General features: G+C 37.2%; 1 protein-coding gene across 2 annotated transcripts in view; it reads right to left on the reverse strand.

Annotated features, from left to right (window-relative positions):
- The window catches only part of DENND1B (DENN domain containing 1B), a 153,929-nt gene that overhangs the window by 92,214 nt on the left and 48,931 nt on the right, over nucleotides 1-12,784 (reverse strand). For both annotated transcript variants that reach the window (XM_062613427.1, XM_062613426.1), the window contains exon 4: nucleotides 3,406-3,455. In XM_062613427.1, coding sequence (XP_062469411.1) covers nucleotides 3,406-3,455 — 50 coding nt within the window. The remainder of the gene's footprint in view (nucleotides 1-3,405; nucleotides 3,456-12,784) is intronic.

Genomic DNA, 12,784 nt, shown 5'->3' on the forward strand with positions numbered 1-12,784 from the left:
CAGACAGGAGGTGTGGGCTCTGCAAAGTTACAATGCAGTTTTGGGTCAAGAGTGAAAAAACTTATGACCTCTGGAGAAAGAAAAAGTGAAGAAAACCATGCAGAATTTACATGAAGGATTCAAAGAAAAAGAGAGAGGACAAAGTGCTTCTTCTGAGGTAGCAATATTAATTTAGCAAACATTAAAAGGAAATTAAAATCTCTAGGTTCTCAAATGTTAACTCTTCCAATTCCATACGAAAAGTAACAGAGAAATTCATTCTGTGGCAAAGAAAGGGAACTTACTTGTAAATATCTACAAGCAAACTGTTAAAATATTATTTGATTTTGCCATTTATTAGGCCTAAACTAATTTATGCACAAAAAACCTCATCGACTCCTGAAGTAAAGGCTCAAGAACTTCTATGGTGCAACTAATTTTTTAGCCCGTTCAAAATAAAAAGCCATAACCAGCAGTAATGAAATTATGTGCTTGTTTTTCATATATATATATATGTGAAAAGCTAAAAGTTTAAGTCATGGACAAAACATTACACTGTCATACCTTTTCTGGCTTGACTTTCAGTTTAAATCTAATGGGGGTTACCTTTAGATTTTTAATCACCTTTCACAGAACCCAATTTTGATAATTAGAACAAGTAGTTTACAGTTAATTACAACATCTACATAAGAGATAAAGTATGGCTGGAGAGATTATGTGAGCAGCACCAAATAGAACTAAACATGGATCTCTGTCTATGATCACTGTAGCATAGTGAATAAAACAAAATCAAATACATGCTCTCATTTCGTTCACTAATTAATATAAGTGATTTGGAAAAAAACAGGTGATGATGATCTTATCACTCTGCTTTAATGGTGCTTTAACTTTCCTATTTCCATCATTTGAAGAATATAGATTTCCTACTTCAATGAGTTTTATTTAGCTAGTTAACAGAAAAGACACTCCATTCCCTCCAGCTCTTCCTATACAAGGAACCCAGAAGCAATCTATGGAACAGAGTCACATTTTTTATTCTAGATATCTTATGAGCATCAGTGGAAGTTATCACTTTTGCACTGGTAATTTCTAACGCTTACCAGGACTGGATACTGCTTGAAGTGGTTTCTATGTGTACATTTCACGTAAAACAGATTGAGAAACTATGCTCTCTAAAGTACAATATGCTCAACCAACGAAATAGATACTTTGTGTTTCACTTCAATCAAAACTTTCTTGATTCATTGAAACTGCTTGTAAGGTACTCAGAGGTATCAGCTGTATGGTCTATCATGATCGAGGTCCATCACCAGACAAATGAAAAGCACTTTTATGGGTATACAAAAATTAAAATGCTTGTCACATCTTAATCATCCTATGAAAAAAAGGCAGTATGAAAAGGAGCTTTAGCAGTGTTCTTCTCAATCCTTTCCATTATCAGTCCAAACTTCAAAACAAAAAAATTGTTAACACAGAAGACGCCTGCTTTTCTTCTTAAAAAGTGGAAATGTATCTCCACATTACAGAACATGCTTGAACTGAGTAATAAGTAGCAAATACACCACACAGCCAGTAAGTCATTCACACAAATAGCATGCTAGTAAACAGTTGTCTGCTTTCTTGAATGAGCTTCCAGCATATCTGTCCCACAACAGCTCTGCTCCTCCTCCTTGTCTGCGCTCTTCTATACTCTCATGATCCCACATTGCCTTTGGTTCTCCCATAAATCCCCTAGAACCCAGTTCCCAGTTACGCAAGAAGCTGCAAGTGCCCTGGCTGATTTTAAAGATACCACAGTACTTACTGCCTGAGCAGTTAGCAGGCCAGACTAAATACAACATATTTTGTTGCCCTCCTCAGTATATCTCAGCTTCCAAGAACCTCTCCTCCTTCTGTCTGACTGCCAATTTTTATGAAATATGTAGAAATTTTGCACGTTTGGGAGCACTGCTTTACAGTCAAGTCTGAGGCCAAGAGTCAAAAAGCGTATCTGGGGAGGGGGGCACGGGATAGTATTAACAAACAAATAACAAACATCCCATAACTTTTTCTTTCCTTTTTCTTTCTTTTTTTTTTTCCCCTGTCAGATATCCAGCTAAAATACAAACCTAGCTATGCTATAAATTCACATATTCCCACAGTTTATTGATTAAGCTTATCCATCTCATACAAGCAACCGTCTTCTGAATGGTTCAACAGAAATAATTAATGCAAGATGAGTTATTTGAAAGTATTTGCTGCCACTGGTTATCTTCTTGCCACTGGATGGCAGCAACAGAGCCTCACCTTTTTCTGTTATCCTCAAATTTTATTTCCATTATTCATCTCCATTACCAGTTTTAAACAGAATTCGGTACATATCTTAAGCACATTAAAGACTTTAATGCTTTAAAGCTAACACTGACGACGGTATTAGCTGAGTCATTAAAACAGCTTAAAGGACAGTGAGCTTAAACCAGTTCAAAACCCAAACAACTTAATTAAATTCAACTATAAAAGACCAAGTGGACCTACTTTCCTTCAGGGAAGTTGTGTTTATGGAGATCTATTCTGACAGTGTTTTTCTGCTAAGCCTCTCTTCTTTCCTCTATACAGACACTATCTTTTACTCCACTGATAGCAGCTTCTTGCATCCAACAGATCCTTTTCATCTTTTGAGTCTCCATCTACAACTGATGCCAATGCTGATCTGAAACCAGCTCAGCCTGCACACTACTTGGGTGTATCTTCCATTAATTATGCAAATCAAGCTTCTAATTCAATCTTTGCTTATCTAGACGAGTTTTTCAAACGAGTACAATTTATTAACTTCATTTCCATTACTCATTTTGACACGCCTAAATAAATATTTTATTAATAAAAATGTTTTATATGAACAATTTAAATGACTGACAGCATTACATGGAAGCCACATTATAACTGATAGCAGAAAGGTAAGGGCTAATTAATTATAAATAATAGTCTTGATTCTTTGAGAAAAATGAACTGCATATTCAGTTACTTCCATGCAATTAAAGTCTTCATTCCTTTGAACTCAAACATGTTTGCAGCACTGCTCAGTGAGGTTTTATATCCTGATGCACAGTAATTTTAACTTTTTTTAAGATGCTTGCTGCTTGAAGGAAACTAAGCTATATCCTTATATTAACACAGATGGTGTTTACAATTATAATGGACAAAACTGGGAGCTGGAACATAGCTCTACCTCAAAAGAGATATCCCTAAAATTCTGTGAAGGTTGCATTTTGCTGTGATAATTTCTTACTATTGATTTCAGACTTACTTGAACAACAAAGGACGTTCATCTGCAGGTGCAAGTTCAGGGGGTACAATATGTTTTCCTTTTCTTTACATCTTCTCTTGCAACTACGCTAAATATTGATTTCTATGGTATATTTTTAACTAAACGCTAACTGTAACACATACCTTTCAACGTCGAAAGGAAAGCAGAACTTTGGAATGCTGCTCAGCACTTCCTGTAAAAACAAGTTAAAGAAAGTCAGGCTTTTTGAAAAGGCTTTTGAAAGGCTTTTAGGGCAGTTGCTAGAAACTACAGCTTGCTTTTAAAAAATATACCAAAATACTCATAACAAATAATAAGTTCAAGGAATATATGATTGCAAAATATACAGCACACGTTCCTGGACTGGAATAATTGATTATTAAAAAGGAATTAAGTTTGTGCTTTGGCAGATTGCAAAGACAATGCCATAGAAGCCCCAGGAGGGAAAGGCCTGGCCTGAAGGGTATTAACACCCTTCACATCCCCGCTGGGATTCCCTTCAACAAGGCCATATGGATTTTACAAGAAGCACCACACCATATGGGTAAGCCACGTCTGCTGCTACTTGTACCACAGACTAGCCACAGGGACTTCTGACAGATCCTGGCTCAAAAATACAAATGTTGTTTCAATTAAAATGCAGGCAGAGAAAAGGGAATGAAGTTGGCAGCAGAATGAATTACAGAGAGGTATAACAACTCTATACATGTTCCATAGTCAAATGCTGAAAATAATGGAAATCGTCTGCTGGTCCAAAGGAGAAATTTATATGATTAACCCTTTGGATTTCACAAGCAATCCTTTCTATTAATAAAGGGAAGGGGGGAAATCCACCGGATCTACATTCGTAGCATAATATGAAAGGATAATGTTACTCTTTCTTGCAGAATTTTACTTCAGAAGCTGTTTAGTGGCAAATAAAATGTGTTAATTAAAATATAAAAATGCTCTCATACCAGTCAACATTTTTCTTTATTTAAAAAAAAAAGAAGTGGATTACCAGATCAGTTCTTAGCAGCCAGCATTAAACAACAACTTTGCAAGATCCCAGAAAAAAATACAGGTTGTATTTCTGTGCTCCCGGCTGGGAAAACAAACCCTCTGTGAAGTGCTTCAGCTAAGAACAGATAGTCAACACCAACGTAGCTGGTCAAAGCTACAGAATTCGCTTTCTGTAGCAGACTAACAGACATATACTGCTGTATATACATGAGTTATTCCGCAAGGTGTGTGCTTTCAGAAAGATGCATATTGATTGCAAATTTCCAGAGCTGCACATGGGGATTTAGGAACTTGATCTAAGATGTTAGCACTCTCCAGCCTGAGCTCTCTGTTTACTGCATGTTGAACAGTCTACTCCCATTAGGGAAAATTATGTATTTAAATTCCTACACACCACAATGACTATTTACTTCAAACATTTCCCTGGCTCAGTGGATAGTGTAAAACACGAAGAACCCATGCAAATTAATCAGCAAGGGACGAATAGCTCAGGAAAAAGCTGCTTCTGAGTGCAACAAGCATGTGTTTCTTGCAATATTTAAAAGGTATATGATGTGCCCCAGTAAATCACTGTATAGTACAAAAGGGAAAAGTCAACTTTTCTAGGATTTGTAAGTCATACAAGGGAGTTCAAGAAATCTTTGTAACTTTCATTTTGTCAGCACAGATAAAGAAGGACATCAAAGCCACATGCAATTTTCTGGGAAAGGCTGTTAATTATGAACAGCAGCACATAATAATACACTCCAAAAGAACCACCTCAAGCATCATTCTGACTGTTGTGAACGGCCACTACAGAAGGGTAAAGGACAAAATACAAACAGGGCAGGTAAACATTTTAATTTCTGTGGCAGGAACCAAGCATACAGGATGCTGGTAGTAGTAATAAAAGCTGACAAAAGAAAGCAAGCAGAACATGCTAACCAGAACTTTTAACTCACAAATTTCCTAAGCATGTCCAAATTGTCTCCCACTTCAGGCTCACAAAGCTTGTTTTTCCCATTCCAAATAAATAGTATTTTATACTCTACTTAAATTCTCCTTCCACATCTCCACCTATTCTCACACTACAGGAAGTCATTTTCTCCTTGCTACTGAGGATTTTAATTGCTGCCTGGTGAGCTTAGCACTGACTCAGAATTTGGTATGGAAATGTATTCATTTATGTTCCCCATTGTATTCTCTTAGAATAAATTATCACACAAGAGAAAGAAAATAAAAACAAAATAAAACCCAAACGTATTAGTTCAATATTTTGACTAAACAACCTGAAAATTACCGGTATGTTTTGCAGTGTTTTGCGGGTTGAGCTGCAGGACCACATTTCCCTGTCCCTCCCCCAGCCAACACACGTGCACACAACTTCTGCAGAGCAGCCTCAGCTCGCTTCCCAACTGGCAGGAGCATCCCTCAGGGGACAAGTCTTTAAACCTCCGCGCTCTTTAAAATTCAACCAGCCAGCAGGTCTATAGACTGGTGTATAAACAGTACAGACACACAAAAAAAACCCCTCTCTCAGCTTATGTCAGTGACAAAGCAGCTCAGCAGTTGACTGCTTCTCCCCTGACAGCCTAAGCCGGGTTTACACAGATCAATAGATGGAAGTCCTACCTAGCTTCCAGGGCTCAGTTTTCTCCCTTAATTGCAGGTGCTATTCAGATTTTTAAAATGGAAAAAAACAAGATGCCCCCGAGATGCTCCTAGTCACATTTAAAATGCAAATGACATTATACACACATTCACATACAGAGTCACTATCCCTGTACAATCACAGCTGATACTTTCAGTAACCCCTCCACTGAATAAAATTCGAGTTAGTCTCCTAATGGGTCATCATTTTCAAGGATTTATAACTCAGCCAGGACTTCTCTTGAGTCAACATACAAATGCCCAGAAGACCAACACGTTTACTGACTTTCATTTTCATAGCTTCATAAAAGTATACATGTATTTCCGAAGAAAAAAGGATGTACAAGTCTTCAGAAAGCAAAATACCCTTGAATCACGCGTCCCACAATTATTTCCTCCACTGCTTATCACAGCATTAGTGCTTTCAGAAACGGCCCGTGTCATAAAGGAGAGGAATTGTATATGGGGGAAAATGATAACCATGCTGTAAATAAAAATTAAAGAACCCAAAACCCACATATAAATACAAGATGACTATTTGCATAAACATCTGCAGTTGCATATACAACTCAGTTTAACTGCACACTTAAACTCAGTTGTATATGCTACACATGCTCCAAGAAGAAAATCATAAAATGCAATGTGAACTACGGCATGGTGCTTCCCTTGCAAAACACTTAAACAAAATGGAAATGGTATTTAAGAAAATACTTCCTTTATGCCTGTAGCACAGCAGCAGAAACTTGCCCTTTCACAGGCTCATGTTCCAATGGTTTTATTAATTCTTTTTTATCAATTGCACTACCCAACTCCAGCCTGGCCAAGCTTACTGGCTCTACACTGAGATGGTATTACAGAAGTCTAAAAAGTAAAAATTATTTAGCATTCCTTGTTTTTCTTGATATTCATACAACTAATTCGGTGTATCATCATTTTATAAAGCAATGTAAAAAGTGGTAGAAGATACTTCTGAGCTCACACACATAAGCTTTCTGGAGAAAAGCCCCTGAATAACTGTCTTCCCTTCAGTGAAATTACCAGTTAGTCAGTAATATTGGTTAGATTCAAGATATACATCGTATTCATTAGATTCATTTTGGTTGCATTCAAGATAATCACCATGTTCTTTACTAACTAGAAAGAATGGCAGTTATTTATTTTTAATAGTATCACAGTCAATTGATGCAAGCATATGAAACCTTCACCACTGCTCAGTATGCATTGTAAAGCACAGTGATTTGGAAGGATACTTGCTTCTTCTTCCACTTGAACAAGACACAACGTGACGCCTCTCGAGCTGGAAGAGGGTACAGGAGCTGCTTCTACAGGAAAATTGTACCAGATTTGAAACATTTTACAGAATTAGTTTATTAATCTATCTCTGTACAGGTATGAGTGGGGTTTTACCACTTTAACTTAGCATTTCCACCAGTTACCTTCTTCCATGTCAATAAGGGCTGATGCCTTGATGAATCAACAGAAAATAAGTTCATCACTTTATTATACTACTGAAATATTTAAGTATTGAAGCTTAACCTCATTAATTTCTGAGGTTAGAAGGATGCAGGAACTATTCACCTCAGCATTTTTTTCTCATTCTAACAAATTCTATGGTGTGCATTTAAGTGGGAAGGGAAAAGAACCTGATTCTTTCCAAGTGTACCCCTGTGAAAGGATTGAAAAGTATTCCCTGATAGGAATATTTTAAGGTATCCAGAACGCTGAACAATAACAGCATTCATAAACAGCAGTTTAAACACTGTTTTTTAAAAGAGAGTCCTGTTACCTTACAATTATTTTTGTGTTTTTCTGCAGCAAAAGACTGCTCTTCAAGCAAGCTGGCGGGTTCTCCCTCACGTCAATTCTACATATGGAAAGAGCATCTCTGTAGAAGAAAGGGTACAGCCTTACACTGAGACACAATCACTCCGTGTCCATTCCAGAGACACATCAGGATACACAGGGAAGAAATGGCCTAAATAAAACAGGCAGCAACCAAGAAAATTTGAATTATTTCATTCCAGAATCTGAACCAAGTTACCAAAGATGCTATAAACTGGCACCTATCTACTATCTATCATCTAAGCAACCTCATCTCTCTATTCTGTTTTGAGGCAGAAATCAGCCAAAGAAATACCAATTATAACAGCACAAAGAAATCGTCATTCGTTTTGTTATAAAACGCTTTTGCACTACCGCTCCCCCCATGATCATTACTTCCTCAACTGTTTTCTTTCTCAGTAACAATATTTTTCTAGTTTTTGTCTTTCTCTGATTTCTCTACCTTATTTGTGAGAAATCCTTTTTCCTCACCACTTTTCACTGAAGAGGAAAATTCTCTTTTGTCAGTCTTTATTAAAGTAGACATGACAAAGATAAAACAGTCTCCTTTTTTCCCAACTTGTTGACAAAAGCTACTTCCTAATCTATTTTAGTATTTCACTTAATTGTCCTTCAAAATTCTTATTTTCTTCCTGCTAGAACTTCCTCCCCTGGTGACTTCTCAAATGTCTTCTCTTGAAACACCTGACTGCAGGTCTCTATTTTGGTTCTTCCTTTTAGTTTTCCCTACTCAATCCTCCATCTCCAATGTCCTCTCTTCTTCACTCTTAACCCAACTTGCCCTCTGATCTTTCCTCACCGGGGATTCTGTTTCACCATTCCTCACCGTAGTTTTCAGTCACCCTCTGCAAGTCCAAACATACCAACAAGCGATCTAGTTGAGATTTAAGACTCTCATGACATGTATTTCTGACTCAATCTAGTGACTTTTAATAGGAATATTTAAATGGTTAAAGTTAAGCACAGATTTAGATTCATTCTTAAATCAAAGCCAAGCTGCTTAGTATCTTGTAGTGTTGAGGCCTTCATCATTATGGCTCGATGAAGGTGAAATGCTAATGCTGCCACATGAAACAGCTGATGAAAAGGCAGGCTCTGCCCTAGCCACTGACTTTTCTTTTTCCTTCCTCTGAAGCTGCACACACCCACAGCAGGGACCCATGTGAAGCCAGCAGCAGTAGTTATATTTCAAAGACTTGGCTCTTACCTCTGCTAAAAATCTCATCAGAAAAAATGTAGCTACAATAACGGCAGGCCCAAATGGTTTGAATAATAAAAACATTTAATCTTAGATTACATTCGCTGAAATCCCACAAATCTAAACGTCCAAAGCATGGAAGTCATTATCAGGCCTCCATAACTACGTAAACAACCACAGAGTAACTTTAAAAATTCAGAGATTTTTAGTAAGTTATAAAATGTTGAAGTCTATTTGTCCAAGTTTTTCTGGATCTCACCATGTAACCAGCTAAAAATAAGCATATTTTAGTCACAGTTGTGTCCAGCATAGCATACAGGGACCCAAAGTTCACTTTAAAATAAGAACCTCAGTTACAAATAGCAGAATAGCTAAAATAATATCAAGTTCAGCACAGGTTAATTTTCCTGCTTAAAAAAAAAAATCCTTCAACTTTCCTGGAACTCATAATTAAAACATAAAAATTGACAATGTTCTTCTTCCCAATGAAAATTCCCGTTGGAACAGGCATAGACTGAAATATTACAATCTGCCCATATGACTGGCAAGGCAAACAAAAAAGAAGATAAATATTTTGCCATACAATTCTACCAAGCATATAATATTTGTATCTAATTCACCAACAATTTCCTCTTACTTCCCTGACTCAGGTCAGGGAGACCATTATTCCCTTGGCAGTATCAGAGAGCTGGGAAAAACAGGAAATATGCTCTTCCGTTTCCACTCTTGAGATTACAATGTGGGCAACATTCAGCTTTTAAGGCACTATTTTCTTAAAGTTCATTACATTTTGTACAAAACAAGGACACCAGAGTATGACATAAATGACAATTTTCTATCATCATGCAGTAAGGAAAAAGAGACTTTTTATGAATATGCTCTTTCAATGACAGAATCAGGGAGTGGAACTAGATGATCTTAAGGTCCTTTCCAACACTAACTATTCTATGATTCCATCATCTGGAAAGTCAATATAAAAGCTGTCTTAAACTAGACATAAAGCAGACATCACTTTCAAAATCCAAGTATGTAAGTCTTCGAAGGCCAGGTTAAAATCCACATTGCCCTGCATATGTAAGAGGGCAGCAATATTTGTTTCACTCAAGATGTCTGAAGATTTCCCACTGCTTACAACACCAGTCAGAGGTAACTTTGGCAGCAACACTGAAAACCTCCTGCATAACCTGTTTAGATGCTTCTTCTCCAGTGATGAAAAAACAACCAACATAAAATAAAGCATATTAAAACTGATTCTTATTTATCTGTTTTACCTGTTAGTTTTTTTTTAATTCTACCTTGGAAGACTCTGATAGCTCAGGACAAAAATAACCATATTTGCAAATTACCCAGCTCTACACCTATTCAACATATTGCTTTAAAGTGAAGTTTGCAGTCTCAGAAGCATCTGCAAAATGACATCAAGAAATATTATGAATAGCTGGTGCCTGGATCAAAAGGCTGCTTTTTGCAAGATCTTCTTCTCTATCATTAAGGAAAGCAATTTTTTTAAATAAAAATTAAATATAAAAGTATACTAGAAATAATAAATAACTGTATTTCCACAGAAGTTAAATATAATGAAAAGTAACGAAATTTCAAGCATGTCAAACTCTACTCTTGATGACACTTGATACAGATTCATTTCAACTCCAAGCATATTTTGTTCCAAATACTTGTTTTTCCTCCATAAATTCAAGCATTTCAGACACTTCAAACTGTGCATAGTACTAATTATAAAAGAAAGGAATGAAAAAAAAGAAACTTCAATTTTAATGGAAGTAGCCAAGGCAGAAGACTCACAACACGGAGCAACTCAGGCAAGAAAAGAAGATCATTTCTGAGGCAGGAAGGAGAAAGCAGCTAAATGGGTTTACCTTGTAAATTAGATAACAGTTTCTATTCACACACAGCACTGTGTTGTCTTTTTAGTACAGGTGAACAGGGGTTGCCAGACTTTTGGAAGTAGAACCAGCAATCTTTTATTAAAAGACTGCAGTTCTTTCAAGTCTCCTCTTAGTGCCATCAGTAAAATGCCTCAATTCTTCCATGAAAAATGTTTTTGCAGGTTGAGAGGTAAAAAAAAAAAAAAAGAGAGAAAGCAACGAAACTAAAAACTCCGCCTTGTTTGAAATACCACTTTACACTTTCTGACTCCCTCAGTTTTCTAACCATTAGGCTTTCACCCAGGCATACTGCAAGAAGCAAGCAAACATTATGATTACAACGGCCAAATTGGGAATAGCAGCCCAAGCACGACAAACAAAATTGTTCCTTTTTCTGAACTACATCCTAAGTATAAATAAGTACTGCATTAGTTACCAAAAAGACAAGCCCTGAAACAGAGTGTCTGTAAATAGTAGGATGTCATTCCTTGCCTAGAAAGCTTCTACTGAACAACTGGTCTGCCCAGTAAATACCCAGTGCTGACGTACACAGAAAGGTCAGCACCATCTCTGAAGATTGTTTATATGCAAGAACTGGCCAGCCCAGGCTGGGGACTGAAACTGTGCCTTATAATGCCAGAAGATGCTCTCCCAGAAACAGAACTATCCACTGATTTTTTTCATGAAATCACCATACAGTATATGCCCTGATGAAATCCTGATTTTGCTGGCAACTCAGAAACTTAAAGGTACATACTGAATGAAGTATCACGTAAGTTAATGAAGAAGTCCGGTGCCACACCAAAAGAAAACATCTGTAGTAAAGAGTGACTTATGCAGAGAAATAAAGTGAGACAGTCCAAAAGCAAAGCCCTGACTGGGCTCATCCAACTCATAAATGTGCAGTGCTATGGCGGAGCATGCCAGGTCACACAGCTGTGTCAGTAGCAGGGGAAGCTGAGAGGAAGCATTATGTTGTAAAGGGTAGTGAAACCAAATACACATGTGGGCCTAGTTTCTTGAGCTAGAAGAATCTACAGCCAAAAGGAACTGAGAAAGCAAATCAGCTTGTGAGGAACCTGTTAGGATTATTGTTTCATAGTTACAATTATTTGTGATTTTCTTTAAAGGAAGTCAGTTCTTGTTTTACAGGAAGCATAGGTCAAATTCTAAGTCTTACAGCTCAAAAAGAATCACCTGTAGCAATAGCTTTTCAGCACTAAATTCAGATATTATCAACAGTGTAGAAAGATGGAAGAGAGATGAAACAACTCAAAGACTGAAGAGGGACAGGGAAGAACCAAACAAGCATAATTTTAAAGTGCTTACATATCCCTTATATTACCACATGCAGACAGATGACTATTGCAAAACATAAACCGCAATGTACATACAATTAGATGTATTCTTTCTCAAGGAGATACACAATGTGAGTTCACTTTGCCTATGGCTGAGCCTGTCCAGACCTAACTTCCTGCTACAGCTTTGTTGCTAGAGATTACTTTGCAAAAATTTCAGGTTGATGTTTCTACATGTGAGCATCCATCAGCCACTTCAGCACAAAGTCAATCAGCTCAGCTTAGACCGCTGATATAGCAAAAGCCAACTTTGAAGAGCTAAGAGGAAAGGAAGGCAGCTTCTGCCACCAAACTAGATGGCACAAGCAGCTACAGCCAGGAAGATTTTCAACTGCTTCACTTTGATCCAGAAGAATGAAACTGCCCATGCTCAGTGAAGAAACTCTCAAATCTAACCCAAGTACTCACTATGTTGAAAATCAGTAAAAATCCTGTTCCTACAGCAGGATTTCTGCATAAATTGAACGAGGTCTTCCCTCCTCCTGACTTTAGTCTAAAATTCAAGAACTGATGCAGCGAGTCTGCATTGGCCCAATATGTCTTCTCTAATAATGGTTATTGTCCTGAAGGACAAGGACAGAGAGAAGTATGCTCTGTAACCTCAGAGACA

The sequence above is a fragment of the Pezoporus occidentalis genome, unplaced genomic scaffold (genome assembly GCF_034315485.1).
Source record: "Pezoporus occidentalis ecotype Australia unplaced genomic scaffold, CSIRO_AGI_Poc_V1 ctg167, whole genome shotgun sequence".
NCBI classification, from domain to species: Eukaryota; Metazoa; Chordata; class Aves; order Psittaciformes; family Psittacidae; genus Pezoporus; species Pezoporus occidentalis.